General features: G+C 41.0%; 1 protein-coding gene across 7 annotated transcripts in view; it reads right to left on the bottom strand.

The window, feature by feature from the left end:
- Window positions 1-396: 396 nt before the first annotated feature.
- Window positions 397-18986, bottom strand: part of RTTN (rotatin) — a 214614-nt gene continuing 196024 nt past the window's right edge. For 4 of the 7 annotated variants that reach the window (XM_037805750.1, XM_037805752.1, XM_037805753.1 and 1 more), the window contains 7 exons: window positions 17736-17813; window positions 14368-14494; window positions 10895-11097; window positions 7761-8028; window positions 2998-3101; window positions 1903-1972; window positions 397-836 (listed from right to left, as the gene is read on the bottom strand). In XM_037805750.1, the coding sequence (XP_037661678.1) occupies window positions 751-836; window positions 1903-1972; window positions 2998-3101; window positions 7761-8028; window positions 10895-11097; window positions 14368-14494; window positions 17736-17813 (936 nt within the window). In that variant the 3' untranslated portion in view covers window positions 397-750. Of the gene's footprint in view, window positions 837-1902; window positions 1973-2997; window positions 3102-7760; window positions 8029-10894; window positions 11098-12472; window positions 12574-14367; window positions 14495-17735; window positions 17814-18986 lie in introns of those variants that run through there. The other 3 variants (XM_037805751.1, XM_037805754.1, XR_005212183.1) reach the window with 3 other exon arrangements.

The following is an 18986-nucleotide window of genomic DNA, read 5'->3' as shown; positions in this document are numbered from 1 at the left end:
ATGAGCTAGAATTTGAATTCAAGCCTATATGACCACAAATCCTATTTCTTCCTTCTTTAGTAGACAGCATTTCAGAAGCCAAAAGGTGAAAATTATAAACTATAACTGATTTGGAAATCCCATGGAAAGGAGTTAATGTCACTAAATATTGCATAAAGCTACTCACATGCTCATATATATAAACACACACACACACTCACATGCTTACATATGTATATCCCTTCACCTATATGTATGCTCTGAACAGTATAAAAGTTTGAAAAATAAGGATTTATGCTAACAGACAAGAGCCTAATTTCATGTTAAAAAAAAATAAATAACGGAAAACACAACCAGAACACAATGGCTTCTTTCAATTCTTAAAATTTATATTCATGAGACTGAGAGAAGTCCACAACAGCAATTATCAGTCAATTTTCAGTTTCCAAAAATATCTTACTTTATTAAATAACTTAAATAACCTCTACAAAGCAAATTGCATAGCAAAATGTAAATGTAAAATGTAAATGTAAAAATGATTATGTTCCCAGGACTTTCTATGCCTTTTTTATCATCATCTTCTTGTAATATTTACAGCGAGTTGCTGCGAATGGGCAGTTCTGGACGCCACCAGTCCCTCCTCTCCTGGGAAGGGGGCTGCGCTGCAGCGGAGACACATGCTCTCAGGTAGCAGCCGCTCTGCTACACGCAGCCTCGGGCTGGGCTCCTCATCAGGTGACTGTCAGCTCTGTGCAGAGCATCTGCTGGCACTCACGAAGAATTAAGCAGCTGCACGAGGTTTTCAAGACATTTCAAATAATAGGCATTTAGAGGGTTTGCTTCTGAATTTGAGAAAGCTGAGATAAAAAAATAAGGGAATGGAAATACCAGCTGATTAAACTTAGTACTACTTAAGAGGAGACACACACACACAAGCATATATTAATAAGATTTATATGTGATTTACAGTTTGATTAAAGTTCTCGATGTACTAGCATAAGAATATTTTACATTAAAAAAGTTAAGTTATGGCATTTATATTTATTTTTTATTAACAGTTTATCCAAATAGTTCAAACAAAAAACAATACATCTACACAGTGGATATCATCAACTATAATCCCAAATTAAACTTCATTACTCTTTTCATGTTCTATCCCTCCCAAAGCATAAACTCTAATGTAACTCAATTATTCCCTACCTCTAGAAATTCATGGTCCTAGCTAGAAATGAACAAAACAAAAAACCATATTCTTAAGAATCAGACTACAAGAACAAATAAATGACCAAGAAATCTGTCACAGTTCAGAAAAGACACAGTTCAAGTTCCTAACTTAGCATAAAAAAAGTTCAGAGACTAAGGCTCATTGAAAACTGGCATTACTCAAAATGTTAAAATGAGCAGGGCTTTGAAAGAAAAGCCCTATCTCGCATGTGAAGGGACCCCCTTGGTGGCCTGGGTACAGGATAATGGGATAATGGGATGTCTTCTTGGCAGACTGTAATTCACTGCCTTGACATTAGATCAAAGTATCTGTTCAAGGGCAATTCTAACTGGTCAAGTTCTTATCACCTCAGAATACACTTTAGCACAGTGGTAGCCACTAGCAAAGGAAGTTCAGTTCAAGATATAATGACTGGGAGAAAGATCACAGTCATGTTTTAAGAAAGTATCATATCTCAAACCTTCATTTATCAGGACATTTTATTATTTTAAAAATGTTACAATGAAAAGCACGGACCAAATATCTGCACATTTTACAATGCTTCGATAGAAAAAAAAAAAGCCCCCCAAATCCTAGAAAACCATCTGTGTAGAAAACTTATTTTGCTGTGGCCTGTCCAAATATTCTATTAATCAGAGAATTCACTTAATAGCTTCCAAGTTTAACTTTATTATAAACTCCTTAATAATGAAACTTACTTTTCTTTGCTAAGGAATATGCTTCATCCACTCTTCTTTTTATTGACGGATTTTTCAAAGCTGGTTTTGCCTGGAGATAAGACAGAATGATCCGATACCTAGATTTATTCTCCTGTGTCAGGATCAGGACACCGCCATAGTAATTCTGCTAATGCAGATTCTAGTACTAAACAGGGTACTATGCAATGACCCAGCTGGAGAATTGTACACTACTACATCCTACTGAGCCACCCCCTACTTCTTCTGGAGTCTAAGCCATCTTGTTCCCCTGTTAACTTTGAGTTCTTTCTCTACCCTCCCATGTTCTTTTCTCCCCTCCCCTAATCTCAATTTCTACTTTAAATTACTCAACTTTAGTTATTCACATTCTCTCACACCTCGGATTTCAGACAAGGATAGCAACGCTTCCAGTCAGTCCATTGGTCAATGAAGAGTCACTGAGTGACTACAGTGTGCCAAACCCTGGGACAGGCGCTGAGGACACAGCCCCCGTCCTGTCTCTCCAGGGAACAGGCAGCATCAGCGTACGGCAGGGTGCCCAGGTCGCTGAGCAGCCCTCAGGGAGCGCCGTGAATCACTCAGGTCCACACGGGCCTGCTCTGCCCTTGCCGGGCAGGAGGGAGCTGAAGGCAATGAGAGGAGGAGCAGAGGCCGAGAAGGGAGCCAGGGCGGGCGAGGGCCCCTCCGCCAGCCGCTCCTCCTGGCTGCAGGCTGACGAAAACTCGGCCGAGGGTAAAACTGTGAGGATGGCAGCAGAGAAAGGGGAATCGTGTAATTGTTTAAAACTTGGTTTTGGGGCTTTATTTGAAGACGTATTTTTCCCTGACACATCTTTTAGAGAAAACAATCTTATTAGTATCATTCCATCGATATGGCCAATCAGTGGAAACTACCTGGGAAAACTCAAAAGGGAAATATTCCTAGGAACTAAGGTAGTAGGTCAGAGTAATCAAAGGAAAAAGATTTCAACTGATGTTTTCAGCAGGTATATGACTGCACGACGGCAATGCCGTCCTCGGTGTCGTTTTTCCTGGATGCCTCCTAAGAGGCGTGGTTGTTTCCCCCAGGTATTAACAATGATTTAAAAAAACTGACCTTTTGGTAATTGTGAAGCAGAGCCCAAAGTGCGGCGGCGCCAATCCTCTGAGCATTTTCATTCTCGTTTTCCAGACAAGCAGCCAGCACAGTAATGACTTTTTCTAATAATAAACACACACAAAAAGCTCAGCCCTGCACACTACGTTGCATACTTATCTTGGACTAGTCGATACCCTCCCTTCTTCCATCAGAATATTCCCAAAGTTGGTAGCATAAGACTACAGCAAAAACAATCTTCTACGCCATGTGGGATGTGAGAAGATAACTTCAAACTGCTTCATGACTGGCACAGAATGGTCAGGGAAGCAGGCCTGCCTAGATCAACATAGGCACATTCCGTTGAAGGACAACAGGCAGAAATAAGCACTCACACAATGACTTGTATTGATGAGCTATTTTATTGTAGCTCCCATTTTGGTATGCAGAAAATAGGTCTGCTCTCATGATAAACTATAAAGACTATTTTAGAAATGCATTGCTAGCATGAGCTAAATTGCTAGCATGAACTACCAGGTAATAAGAAATACCATGAGCTAAGCCTTTTAGAAAGGACTAAACATTTTTAGAAGAATGTTTTTCTTGTGTCAGAGGAAAAAACAATTTAAAGGCGTACGAACACACACAAGATATGGCCCCTTCCTGCAAAGCTAGCCAAAGTAGGACTTAGAAATGCTCTGCAGCAGGCTACCCATCTTATGTGAAGATTCAGAGAAGTCCAGTCCCAAGGAAACTGTCAGGATATTTCCAGGATGGTGTTTTAAGTCTCAGAACAGTATCAGAACCTACTTTATTGCTTGTTCTTATATATCATTACATTGTATGGCATGATTTTCCTCTAAAGTCTGTGATTTTAGAAACATGTTGCATTCTTAATGGTGAAACCCCTGTTCCTGGGATCTCGCAATACACACATTGCCACTGAGTGAGTCTAACCGAACTGTCAGTGGGTCACGGGCAGGCCCTGGGCCTGGCTCACTGCTGTAGATTCCAACCACAGGGTTAGCACACTTGAGGGATGCAATAAATGCTAGTTGGATGAAAGAATCCAGGATTAAAACAAAAATGCTGTTTGATTCTATTCAGATTTTTAAAATTTTTTAAAGGAAAAGATTTTTAAATCTTTTACAGGAAAAGCCGCTGCTCCATAAAGTGAACTCTAACCATGCACTGAAGGGGCAGTGTGGAAACGGTGCTGGTGCCATATCCTCTACAGACAGCTCTCTCCTGCCTGAACACCTTCCCTGGAGAACTTGCTCCCTCGGGGTTTCCCAAGTCATGACCCAGCCATAATGAGCCTCTATAAACTGCTATCAGATGTGAGTTCTCTTGTAAGGGTAATGTTCAGTATTCGTTAGGGCCCATCATCAAATGAGAGCATGGTTTCCTTGTGTTCCATCTAAGTATCATCAAGTGAATTTTTGTATATTGTGCCAAACACTCAGAATACACAATCCCTATGCTCTAAATATGTTTCTATCATACTCAACTCCTCAACCAGTTACTATCCGTGGTAGTTTGGAGCTGTTATGTATCCCAGAAAAGGCCATGTTCTTTTAATCCATCCCTGTGGGTACAAGACCTACCTATTGTGGGTGGGAGCTTTTGATTAGGTTGTTTCAATTGAGATGTGACCCAGCCCATTCAAGGTGGGTCTTAATCCTTTACTGGAATCCTTTATGAGAGGATAAAAGGCAGAGACATTTGGAGAGAGTTGAGAGAAATACTCCAGGGATGCTAAGAGAGAACCCACAGATGCTTAAAGAGAAAGCCACTGTAATCAGAAACTGAAAGTGATGAAATTTGGGAGCGAAGGACCAGCAGACTCCAGCCATGGCCTTGCTATCTGACAGAGGAACCCCAGATGCCAGCAGCCTTTCTTCAGAGAAGGTATCCTCTTGTTGATGCCTTAATTTGGACATTTTCATGAACTGTAAATTGTAACTTAATAAATTCCTATTGTAAAAGCCAATCCATTTCTGGTATATTGCATTTCGGTAGCTTAAGCAAAATGAAACACTATCTCTTAAAGATTTCTTAATAAAGTATATACACAGGTCAACTAATGTTGTGGTCCCATCTGATGGTGCAAATGGATGAACTTAAAAAAAAACCCACACATTGTGAAATATAACATGCCTACAAAAAATGCATAAAACATATTTAACAAATAGTTTGAAGTGAACTCCCATTAAAACATGTAAATAAATTCAAGAGAACAGAAAATAGTAAAATGGAGCTAAATAATCAGGAAGTGGTGAGTTTTGAATATTTATTATCTTTCTTCTTAATATAACTGATTTAACTACAAGGTTAGGGAAGTCATGTTGGTAGCCTGAAATAAAAAATAGTGACACTATGTATATCCTTATCCTAAGATGATGGTTCTTTGGGGTTCCAGCTTCATCTGGGCAAGACTACTTAGAAGACTCCCCAACTTAAAGAGTTCTAACTTAGGCTCCCTCACCCCTTGGCACACCTGAACAAAGCAGAGCATGCAGATTGACAAGTATCCTCGGGGCAGAAGAGCTTTCTACACAATTCTCGCCTCTCTGGACACAGGCTTTCAATTAAAATCGGCCTGAAAGTTTCCCACTATCCCTTCAGTTCCTTGTCTTGTAAGGTGAATTTTAACATATTTTACCTAGCACATTTTTGTTGTTTTCAGGGGAAAGAAAGCCTGGCTTTACTAGAAACAGGGAATCCTCTGGATCTATCTGTAAGAGCAAGATCAAGCCCCACTTGAATATCTAAACCAGATGTTTGGGTGCTACCAATCAAAGTCCTACAGTCTCACCTGGCAGATTTTTCAGCTAGCTGCCTCTGCTAAGGCCTCCTCTCTGGATCCCCAAATGGAAAAGGATCAAAGCCTTTGACGCCCCCTTCACAGCTCCATATGGAAATTTCACAGTTGCTGTCTCTTATCATATCCCTGCCTAGAAAGTCCAGTGAACTCAAGTCCATGGGGGTTGGGGAAAGCTCCTTCTCTACAAAAGCTTGTCCATCTCTTTTAAGCTAATAAAGGATGCAAAGCATTACTGACTACAAGGAAATGCTAAAAATAAATCCAGAAGGATCTACAAATGAAAAATGAAGATTCTTCCCTCCATTCTCAAAAAGCTTATCCTTTTTCCAACTCTCTCAATAATAAAATTGCAATAAATAGTCCCCAAAGAAAACAATGTATACTGAGAAGGGTGAATAAATAGTAAGAGATATACTGAGTAGCCACTAAGAACTGTAACAGATGCTACATATATGCTATCTCATTGCCTGAGAAGAAAGAACTTTTATTATCCCCTTTCACAAATGTGTGCACAGAAGCAGGTTCGGTGACAGAGGGTGGCAGCAAACATGACTGATCTACATCCCCCAGCGACTGAGAGCACAGGAGCAGCGGAAGAGTGAGGGGAAAGCAGGGCACACACAATGCATAGGCTTTTGCTAAGATCAAAGCTGGCTGAACCTTAAACATCTTTCTATATAATATTTCTAGTAATTCAATATTTATTATCAGAAACACAGAATCATGACCAATTACACAGCAGAATGGAAAGCAGAATGACTTTTACCGGCTTTGAAAGCTCCATGTTTCACAGAAAAAAAAGCCACTGAGAAAAGACTAGTGAGAAACATGAAAGGAGAAGAGAATTAATGTATCCTGAGAATCTCCCATGTACCGGAAAGCATGCTAAACCCTCCATGTGTGCTTATAAACTGATTCTTACCAGAATCAAGAAAGCAGGGATTAGAGTGAAGACACTGGACTGAGAGAAGCTGAGCTGCCCAGGCGATGAGCACCCAAGGGCTTGTGCTCAAGATGGGGTGTGCCTCCTTATAAAGCACCAAGCCCAAGCCTACGCAATTTGACACATTCCTACAGAAATGACACATGGTTGCAGAAATAGATCTTTCAATTCCTCTCTTTCTGCTCCGAGGTTTCTCTGAATCCTCACCAACCTTTCTCTCCATCTATTCTACAACTCAGGAAATGAAGGCTCTGTAAAGCTAACTGCATCATCTGGTCTTGGGTCCTGAACTCAACTGCCTGCTCAGAATCTCTCTCCCTCTCTCTTGGTCATCAAATATCCATGGAGTGCTCACTCTGCGGCAGGCACAAGCTAGGTGTTACACAGAGAGCGTGAACATAACAGGCAAAAATTCCCGGACCCTCTGCTAGTCTAGTACAGGAAGACTAGCAGTAGACAAAGAGATACATAAAACACATAGTACATCAGATGGTGACAATGCTATGGAGAAAAATAAAAAGGGAAAAGGAGAAAAGAGAGAGGGAGGATAGGGGAGCGGAGGTAGGGGGACGGGGTGGTGTTGCAAACAGGTTGTCTGGAGAGGCTTCCCTGAAATGGTCACATCTGCTCAAGGACCTGGAGGAGGGGAGGGGGACTGGAGAGAGGGGGACTGGAGGAAGGGCGAGGGGAGATGGGACAGAGGGAGGAGGCAGGGCCAGCGAGCTCCTACTCCCTCGCTGCCCCAGGACCCATCCTGTCCAAGTTGAATGACGTGGTTTTAACCCCCAGAGACCCGAGGCAGTTCCTGGAAGGCTGAAGCCATATCTGATTCACTCCCATAGCCCCTGCCTTCCACAGTGCCTTGAACACAGTAAGTACTTAATAAATGCCTGGAAAATTATTTGTAAAATTATTTTCAGTGTTTCAATCTGAATGGAATAGGATGAAGAGCCACATGTACAAGTGTGTGTATGTGTACGCGAGGGGTGGGCGGTGGATAATGTAGACACTTACCGTTAGCCAGTATCTTGGGCTTGTTAGCAGGACTGAAGCAAATATTATGAAAAATAAGAAGAGGTATGTCAGGATTGCTCTTATGCTTGTATTTGCTCATCTCTGTCAGTAAGTCTAAACAGCCATCAAGCCTCAGGATCATTTGCTGCCCGTCTTCTCCAAAGGATATATTCAGGAGTAGCTTCAACCAAAGGACGGCCAGATGGCTGAGAGGTTTATTTCCGCCTTTTGGCAATGTTAGAGAGAGAAAGTTCTGTAAGAAGTTACTCTGTGGGTAAACAGAGAGAATATTATTTTCTTCTTCAGTCGTTTTCATTACTTCCCTAGTCCCTTGGTGACCAATTAAGTAGCATATGGGTTTTCTTTTCCCCAGTTTTAATTTCTCCTTCCTTCAAATACCCTCCAAATACTCCATCTGTGTTATATTCAGGTATAAGTGAAAAAGGTAAGGAGATCAAAACAGCACTCAAATTTTAATTCCTACTAATTCTCTCCTGATGATGAACGAAGTAAACTAAAGCCAACTCAATTATTTAAGGTTGATAATTCAGTGTGGGGATTTTTTCAGGCCTCATGAGTTTTGTCTTTTTGACTGCCTTCTGGTAATTTTTCTACTCATTAAAAACTATCCTGTGGGAAGGAAAAAGAAACAAAACCCAAATCAGTCTTGGATACTAGGTAACAACCCTGGTTGTAATGAGGATATTTTGAACCTTTATAGTTACAAGTGTGTTTAAAAAAAAATCTAAGGATACATCTTATAGTTACTTTACCCCAGGTTGCTTATCATTACAGATAACTTCTGATGACCATCTGTCACTCTATTAAACTTAGAGACAAGAAAGCCATATTACTTGAACTGTTAAGAGTCCTTTCAACCTCCAAACCCCTTTCACAAAATCCCACAAACCCTTAACTATATGAAAGGCAATAAATTACTGTCTTGAATAATCTACATGCCATCAAAGTATAAGTACTATGTTAGCAGAAGCCCATAAGAGTATGGGAACCTTGGTCAGCTGGAAATTTCAGCTTGATCAAGGTGCAGAAATTTGATTACTTACATTTCATAGGTGCCCACAATGTCTCTCTCTTTCTCTTTTAATAATCTACACTTCATTATCCTAAGGTTCTCCTGGACCCAAATCAAGATGCTGACCTGACTCCATAAAATAAATTTAATGCTTTTACATCAAAAACTCTGAATATAAGAATGAAATGAGCTACAGAAATATTAGTGACATTACCCAAGCAAAAAGTCAACTATAAAGCTATATGCCCACTTCAAAACACACTTGCTGTCACTAACGCCTTCTCTCTCATCTCTTGGCCACATGAATGCCTCTTTACATCTGTCCCTTGCCTTTCCCATTCAGCAAGCTTCCACCATGATATCAGAGACTTGAGGCTGGCAACAGGGATAAAACCAATGGCTTGCTTTAAAATGTACATGTCCTGCTGGTGTACCTTCTCTCTGCTAGGCCTAAAGACGTCTTTAGACAATTTCCCTCACCAGTGGAATGTGTAGACTGTACTGCATGAGAGAGAAACTGGAGGCTTTAGAACCTTTCTTGTGTAACAGAATTTCCCACCGCCCACTGGTGAGTGACAGCTAGGCCCAGGGCTAATGACAACTGAAGGCGGCATAGAAGTCTCAGGAGTTTCCTAACTCCAGAAAAGCAGCTGGGTCTGCCTCTGAAAGCAGAGTCTGACCACACTGACAGCAACACACCTTTAATGCCAGAATCACGGAGAGTTGAAAATACCTTAGAGATCATTTTGTTTAACCTCATTATTCTTAAAATGAAGAAACTGAGGCTTAAGGAGAATACGTCTTCCACTCAAAGTCGCACACCAACCCCAAAATTAGCGCTTACATTCACCCTGCCTGGGGGTTCCTACCAGCCCTCCTGTGGCACTGGGGAGGGAAACAGGCGAAAGGCACCACCTGGCCCAGCCTGGCACTCACATGGAGACTCTAGGGTAGAAGGACGGTAAGCACAGACATCCTGTTCAAGAAGACCCCTTTCGGAAGTGAAAACAAACAGGCAGCCATGTGCTGGTAAACGTTTAACTGGCTCCGCTGGGGGCCGAGGGGCTCCACGACTTGTAGGGAATGCCCATTTACATGGTGCAGATACTCCCACCACAAATGGTTTCAAGATACCAACAAGATATCAACTGGCTTGCAAAATTCCTGAAAATGTAATGACGACAACTCATGAGCCAGGGTGAGCTGGCTCCAACACACCACTGAAAATCCTTTCCCTGGTAAGAATGATCTTTCTATTAATTTGGTGACTGCATTCAAAATATTTTTCCAGAAAAGGAAAGGTGGGAAGACACAGCACTGGAAAAGGAGACTGAATTCTTATGAAGGCTGTCAACTTCTGCAGTTTGTCTTGGCCTTCATTTAAAAGAAACAGAAACTGCAAAATTGCTATGTACTAGGAAGTAATAGGCAATCTGGTCACATCTAAATTTTAAGGGATTTTTCTAAATTAGGAATTCTGTTTACACACATCTAAATACAGACTCAAACTGACCACGTGTACACGAATTTGTTTAACTCATCCAATCCTTTTCAAAGTACCCTAAGTTAAAATCTGCGATGAAAAGTCAAGTTTTGGCATTGGAGTCCCAGGGGACTCATAAAATTGCCTATTATCTGTTACAAAGAAGTTAGGTCTAAATAGGGGAAAAGGGGCTTTGATTTCAGAGGCACTTTATTCATGTAAATTGAACTGAAATTGTTACTGCTCAATTTGGTCTGTTTAAAGACCAAATATATTACTTTTATGATCTGACATAAATATAAAACAGCTGTATTTCTAAAACCTTCATTTTTGAGAGAGATAAAACACATCCTAAAGCTAAGAAGATTAACTAGAAGGAAACATTATGATCTCCATATTCTGGCTTCTGTCACTTCTCATGTATCATCTATCAACCAGCTTTAAACAAAGTGAATGTCTTAATCCTTTTACAATCTTTTAAAAGCAAATGTCTTCAAATCATAATAAATTAATCCTAGAAACCGAGTTCTAGACTTTTCACACAAGTCTTTGACAGGAAGGACGTTTTATTTTACTGAGCATGTGTGATATGAGATTAAGGAGAGCTGAAGCGCTTACCTTTTGAATGACTCCTTTACAGTCGTGAGACAAGGCTAGGTTTGAAAGAAACATGAAGGCCATCTGCTGGACCGCGGCATTCTCCAGGGGCATCTGGGAAGCCAGCCTGATGATGCACAGCATCAGAGAGTTGCTGGGCATTCCTCTCCACGCAGATGGAACGGGATATTGTCCATAACTCGACCCACAAAGGGAACTGCAACCTGAAGAATATTAGCCTATCACAATGTCTCCTCAGTTCCACCTTTTAGTTCTTTTAAGAAACTAAGTGGTAAAGTGTATCTGTCTACCAAATGACTTGGCTATGAGCCTGTGGACAGTAAATCAGCACTGAAGGCTAGTGTGGATGTCTACATTCAACCTAATGGACCTTCGTTAATTAAGGGCCTAATCATCTCAAAAGAATATTTAAATACACCAGATTTATTTTTCAGAAAAGAATAAAATAAGCACAATAGGTGTTTAATAATTCCTAAAAAGACATCTAAATAAAGGCCTTGATAATGAAGAAAAGAATTTTAAGACTGGGAGAGAGCTGAGTCTAATAGCTTCATTTCACAGAAAAGTGAGGAACTCACTAATCTGGGGCAGGGGGTGCAAGTGGGGGAACACAGGATAGGCCCTATATTCCTACTTGGCAGACGGACAGACAGAGCTTGGAAAGTCACAGTGACCTGCTCCGGGTCATCAGACTCTCATGCAGCGAGAGCCGGAAGTGGGGTCTCTGGGTTTTCCAGAGCTCAGTGTTGCTCCAGCAGGTTATGTAAGCATGAGATTTATTGAAGGAGAAAAAGAATCATAAAATAATTAGAAAATGACAAATACATTTTAATGTTCCATCTATAAGACTGTACTGTAACAAACCTGAGGGACAATTAACTTTTGAAAGTTCATGTGAGGAGGCCAGCTTAAGTATGACAAGATCAGAATCAAAAATATTCTGTAAAATAAACTCACAAAAGGTGAGCAATCAAAAAAATAAAAAATACAGCAATATCGCCTGTATTCTTAACTTTGTATCAGTATCCAAATACCAATACTGTCATCAACTCTTAGACAAAACTGTCACTAAATGATGCAGTTTTGCTTACCAACAACCTAGATAGGAAAACAAAAAGTTTCTTCTTCAATTTAATAGCCTAATTACATTCTAGTAATTCCATCAGTTTAAAGTATAAAAGAAACACAAATTATGGTTTCAAAAGATTCATAGTATTTTTTTTCCCCTCACTATTTTGCAACTGGACCTTTTTTCCTCCTCACTTCCCTAAACCCTAAATTAAGGAATGCACGGTTAAGGGAAAGAAGGTCAAGAGGCAGCTCTACTGTGCTGGGTCACACTGGGACAGATGCTGAGCTAGAAGACATCTGAGAAGAGACTGTCCAAGCAGAAGGGATGGAGAAGGTTTGCAGTAGTAGGATAAAAATGGGATGATCTTGTACAGGCATCACATACACTACGATGAAAATTCAGGGTTTGGGGCATGCCTGTCTGTCTCTTGAGAGGGCTGGCCAGAGGCAACTTGAGTGGAGGGAGATGGACAGCCCCAGCAGGGAGGCTGAGGAACAAGCTAGTACCATCAGGGGTCAGACGTGCTCTTGAATGTCCCAAGTTCTGGTCCTTTCTTTGTATATCCTTTGATATTTGGAGACCCTTGCTGCTGAGCTGTGGAATATTGCTGGAAGAAAGCATACACGCTCGCTATCAATTTTAAATGGGTATTTAATAATGTCAGCAATTCTACTTTACTTCCTTAATGTGTTTGCTTTCCTTCCTCCAAAACAGCTATTACACACCTTCTCCTCTCTTTGTAGATCACCTAGACTGATTCTTTGCCTTTGCGCACCCTTAATTGTCAGACTTATCTCATAATTAACGGAGAAAGCAGAAGCATTTGGATAGTGATCTTCTCATCAAATGTACCAACCTCCTACACTGCATATATCCATACTCACTGCCTTCTCTCTGCAACAATAAATGAAGTTTCTCTGTTCTTCTCAAAAGAACCGCTCAACTTGTGCTCTGGGTCTCATCTCCTCTCGTCTACTCAGAATTATTTATAATTTCCTGCATCTCCCTTTCCTAATCCTATAGATTAGAACACATGCCTTAAGAACAACCATCTCAAAAACCAACCGAAACCCTCCCATGACTGCTCCTCTGTCTCCTGCCACCACTCCATTTCTCTGTTCCCCTTGAGAGAACTTTGCCTCCTCTTCTCAGCCCACACCAATTCAGCCTCAGTCCACAATACTGAACTCAACTTGCTTGGAAGTCACCAGGAATATGAGTATTGGTAAATCCAATAGTCCCTGCTCTGTCTTCATTTTATTAGAATTTCACCTGTATTTGACACAGTTGAGTATTCCCTTCTCTGGCTTCCTGTGACTGCTCCTTCCTTGTCTCTCTGGCTGGTTTTCCGTCTTTGCTCAGCTCCAAGCATGGCTGTGCCCCAGGGCTTGGTTATGGGACCCTGCTCTTCTCCACCTACCCCGCCTCCTGGGGTAATCTCAAACAGACCCCTGGCTGTCAGTACCACCTCTGTGACAGGAGTCCTGTGTAGATGGCCTCCAAGATGGCCCCAGGGACCCTGCTCGGTACTGACACCCCATGCAGGCCCCTCCCCCTCACACGACCAGGGTTGCTCTACATGACCAACAGAAAAAGGCAAAAGTGGTGGCATGTCACTTTCAAGATTGATTATAAAGAACTGATGCTTCAATCTTAGGCTCACTCACTCTTGGAGAGGTTCACTGCCACACCGTGAGGAGCCTTATGGAGAGGCCTATGTGGCAAGGAACTGATGCTGCCAATAGCCATGTTAGTGAGCTTAGAAGTGGATCCTCCAGTCCCAGTCAAGGCTCTTGGTAACTGCAGCCCTGGCCGACACCCTAACTGCAGCCTCCTGGGAGCCTGTGAGCTAAACCCACCCAGCGAAGCCATTCCAGACCCCAGAAACTGTGAGATAATAGATGGTTGTTGTTTAGAGCTGCTAGGCCCTCAGGGCCTTTATTCTTTACAATGCCTGGCCATAGTGGGCTCTCAATAGTGTATCTGCCAAACAAATGAAACAGGAGCCCTCATGCTATCAACTATCACCACAGCAACTGTATCCACGATGAACTTTCATGATGACAGCCTCCTGTTCTAGAACCTACACAGGTATTTACCTTCATCTGGTTTTCAAGGTCTTACATCATAATTTGCACCCTCTCAATTTCCTATGAAACTCCATTTTGCACTACCATATGGCTCCCATGTGTCCCAGTGACTTTCCCATCTCAGCAAACATATATTAGAATATATGTCTGCTCTTGTAACACCTATAAGAAAGCTTGCCTTTGAACAACATGTCCTCAGTAAGTGGGAAAAACAGTTCAAAATACAGAGAAATTTTTCAGGTCCATCTTAACATTACATAATATGAGTGTTCTAGTATATTAGTGTACAGGCAATATTAGATTCTATTTACCGTTTGGATAATTTGCAGTATAGACGCAAAGTAGCTGCAAGGCAGTTTGCATCAATGAATCATCCATCAAAAGCCAAGGCCAGAGAGAGTGCAAGACAGGGACAAGATGAGCTTCAAAAGCGGCTTCCTATTGCGGAAAGGAAGTAAGGGCAGCGTTAGTCTGTATACCTGAAAGCATAAAATTAAAACCAAATTAAAAAAGAAAAATTGTCTCCACATAAGGAAATAAAACTGAATTCATCTCTGGTTAGTGTGAGCTGACATCAGAATCCTTGCAGCGGGATTCAGCCCCTTGCCCAGGCCCCGGACTCTGCACACAGCTGCCCTGACCAGGAGCCCGAGCTCAGGAGGCCCCTTCAGCACCAGGGTGGCCGGGACAGACCACATAGGTGCAACTTGCAGAAAGACAGCTTCTGAAGCATTAAATTAGCAGAAAAGTGATATCTCACAATAAGGAATAAATCCTCACATATGCTCTGATATGCTCAAAAAATGGCTTTTCTCGTTAAGTAAATATTCTGATTGACTCTGAGTTATGGGGGTATATACTTACACACACACACACACCAGAAATAGATTACTATTTTCAAATACTCTGAATCTAGTAAAATTCAGTACAAAATATTATCTTCAATCAATAAAATTCTTAGGAATATAGAGTCTCTACATTCAGCTCTTTGCAGTGAATCCAGCAGTATCTTTTTTAATGAACAGGAATGAGAAGGTCATATGCAAGTCCACGTGCGCATGTGTATGAACACACATACATGCACACCCTATCCAATTTCCCGCAGGAGAATGCAGTGGGGGGGTGAGGGGGTGGGGGGAGGAGGAAGTTATTTCCTATGTTCCCACTCTCAGTAAGCTTGGAGCGGAGTTTAAGCAGATGAGTTTCCATGCTGTATGCATTTCACAGGGAAAAGAGAAACTGGGGTATGTGCTGCTTCTATATTCTGCTGTGCTGTCCACATTGTGTCTCTGTATTCTCATCCATTCATCCTTTCTGCCCCCCTGCAGTAAGGAATAGGGGTTCCTTTTTCTGTCTGAGATGAATACATCCATCTGTGTTTTGAAACACAGTGCCACCTGCCTCCTCGGGGATCTTTATTCATCAATTATTTCTTCTCTTTCCTGTCTAATAACTAGTCCCCAATTTTCTTTGTTTATATTCAAGTAGTTTACATGTTAGAAGAAACACCAACTTCCTTTAATGCTCTACCTCCTAAATTATCAATGCTTTCTTTATGACCAAGCTTCTTGAAGGCATACTATTTTTGCTGTCATTTAACCTTCCACTTCCTACAATCCATTTCCTGTCCTGAGAGTTGCTAAGACCACTCCCCTCTTTGCAGCTGCCCAGCAGCAGGTCCTGTGGCAAGTACCCTGGTGGCCATGGGCCTTTTTCCTTGATTGCCATGCTGCCACTTGATCCTGGATGCTCATCAAGCTCTTCCTCCAGCATCCCCTTCTCAATTGGTTCTGTCTTCTGGAAAATCTTGATGTATCCAGAAGATATGACCTAGGCTTTCATTCTGTACTCTCCTGGGAAATTTCAAGTGATGGTCAGGTAACAGACACCATCTGTCCATGGACAACTCCTAAATCTCCGTCTGCATCTCTCCTCAGAGCCCCAAACCTCACCATCCATTAACTACATGACAGTTCCCACCTGGATGTCCCGGAGACATGCAAACACATGCACACCTGGCCACTGGGACCTCTCAAGTCCATGCGCAGCACTACTATCCCCTCATGCCTCGTAATCAACTTCAGCAAGAGCCTGCAAGTCATTTTGCATTTATCTTCTGTTTCCTCCATATCTCAAATTTACTCCCCATCCTCCTTCCCTTTCTACTGCCAAGGCTGGGGTCTCTTCTTGTCTTGCCTGGACCATCACAGCTCCCGCCCCCGGCCTGGCCTGCTCACTGGCCCACTGTTCAATTTGTTTACCTCAGAGCCACCAGCGGTCCTACCAACATGAAACTCTCTAATGTTACAAATGTACACACCGGGGTGGATGGGGTCGGTGATCCTGTGAGTTACGACAACAGTGATCAACAACCAGCAATGGGAGTGTGTCTCATACCTTGGGTGTAAGTTGGAATAGGAAAAAAATTTAAAAACTTGGCCTCATAGGATTATATTTATACTTGAGTAATCCAAATATTTTTCTCTGTATTTATTCCTTGTTAAACAACTTGGAAAATGTAGACTTACTGAGAAATTATACTTCTAGAGTTGGCTGTTGTGATATGATTGTGAGTACTATGTTTGTAAACAGCTTTCAGGTTAGCATGTCATAATCTGTTTAGTCAGATCCCACCTGGAAAGTGGGTGCCATGGACGAATATTAAACAGCTTCCAGTCACAAGAATATTATTTGGAATAAGGGAATCATAAATTTAATAAACAGCATCTCAATTTTGAGAAAAATCTCATACACTGGGATTTTTAATAAAATGTATAAATTTTAAATTCCCATCATATTTTTAAAATGAAAACTGTTAGACATGTGTCTTAAACTATTTAATATAGTTTAAGGAATATATGGTGTCAAGATATTCTTTTTCCGATATGTTTTTTCCAGGTTTACCATGAATAAAAGCAAAAAAGGTAAGAAAAATTTTAAAAAGTGAACACTTCTATAATTTATCTGTGCCTTACCTATTTTCCACAGTATTTCTGTATTAAGCATTAACCTAGTGCTTCAGAATGGTTGTATCACAAAGGAAATTCAAGTGTTCACAAGATCACATCCTGTGTAATAATACTAGCACGATGTCTAAAACTATAGCATCAGTGCTTTATAGACAAAGTAGAACATCTCAGTGTTTGTCAGACAGAGGCTGAGTCAACAGTCATGGGGGATCCGAGTTAGAATTAGAGAGCTCTAAGTAAACCACGCCAGGCAACAGCAAAAGAGCCCTTTCTCCTCTGAAGCAGGAAACACACGCATCTTGTTTGCTTATGGACACAGATACCTCCACGTATTCCCTGGAGAATGGTTATCACACTCTCCTTCGAAAAAAATCCAAACTTACAAGATGTGCACAGCCATTCATTCCATTCTACTAAAGAAACAACTGAAGTGCATAAGATTACTGAAAGGCTGAAATCTGCCTGATGTCAAAGTTTCAGTGAAAAAGTTAAAACGCTGATGCAAGCAAGAAATGTAATCAGTGCTGAAAAATAATGAGATTAGATAGATCCACTTAGAACTAACATTGAACTTATGGACCAATCGACTGTGCTTCTAAAAAAAAATAAAATTTCAAGAGTTCTCCATTTTCCCTCCTTTATCATCTCCTATAATAAATGGCTTAAAACCAGCAAGTGCTACCCACAATTTGAGAAGTAGCTTTACTTACTTTACATTCTTGATTTTGATAAAGACAATTTCTCAGGAGCTGCATGGCAATGCTTAACTCTTTAACAAAACCATCCTCCTGTTTAAAACAAAAAAACAGCTGAAAATTGTGAGCAACACAGGATAATTTGCTTTTTATCTACAGCCATTCCCTCTCCCTGGGTCATGTTACAGTGCGGCTGTGCTCTAACAGGCCTGACCACCATCACTTGGTGGGGACTGACAAACCAACGATCTCTGAAAGGTGACCACGTCTCAAGAAGCTCATCCACAAAAGAAAGCTATTTCTGTTCTATCAACTATGGAGGAACTGAGTTGTATAATATGTTACATATTTCATCTCAGTAAAGTGGGGCAGGTACTGACTGGGTTTCAGTCATATCAGGTGTAGTCTGACTTTCTCAGCGATGAAGTAAAGGGCCTCTGTCTAGAGAGGAAAGGAAGAGAGGTGAGAAAAGAAACTGACAAACATAATCCCCTGAATTAGTCAGATTATCAAACAAGGCTTAGGTTTCTTATCAAAAGCAGCAGAAACTAGTTAAGACTGCTGTTATAATGGCCTGACCTATATATTACCATTTTATTTTTTTATAAATGCACACACACCACAGACATCTTCATTTTCTGAATAATCCTGGGTGGCAGATATTACCAACCAGAGCTATTATTATGGTGATTAATCTAGCAGACTTGGCATTAGAAAGAGATTTTCAGCAGTCACGGAAGCAGGTGAACAGGGTTTAGGAACACCAGGCTGCCACCATCCAGACATCAGGGGAAATATGGCTTCACCAGCTACAGCTGAGTGACTACGTTGTCTCAAGTACTAATGAGAAAATAAACTTGAAATGCTTAGGACAGTGCCTGGAATACAGAAAATACTTAATAAATTATAGTTGTTATGTATCTCATTCCTAGTGAGAACCCATGCTTGCTTTGAAAGATTTTCTTTTTCAAGTATTAAAAAAATGCATCTGGTACAGCATCATGCACATGTGGATATTCGAAATATAACAACAAAAATAGGTAATATCAAAATCTTGTCTAAAGATCCTCAAGTGAGAATTAAGTCAAGACAAAAACTTGACTTAATGGATGGATTATATGGTATGTGAATAAAACTTTTTTAAAAATAATAAGTAAAGAGGGCAGTTGGCAAAAAAAAAAAAAAAGAATATGCTGTTTTCACATGGTTATAACAACTAGACTTTCAAAAAGGCAGTATTTTATATTTCTGACCAACTTCTTTTTA

The sequence above is a fragment of the Choloepus didactylus genome, chromosome 16 (genome assembly GCF_015220235.1).
Source record: "Choloepus didactylus isolate mChoDid1 chromosome 16, mChoDid1.pri, whole genome shotgun sequence".
Lineage (NCBI taxonomy): Eukaryota > Metazoa > Chordata > Mammalia > Pilosa > Megalonychidae > Choloepus > Choloepus didactylus.
Note: the sequence above shows the minus strand (reverse complement) of the source record. Positions and strands in the feature narration are given on the sequence as shown.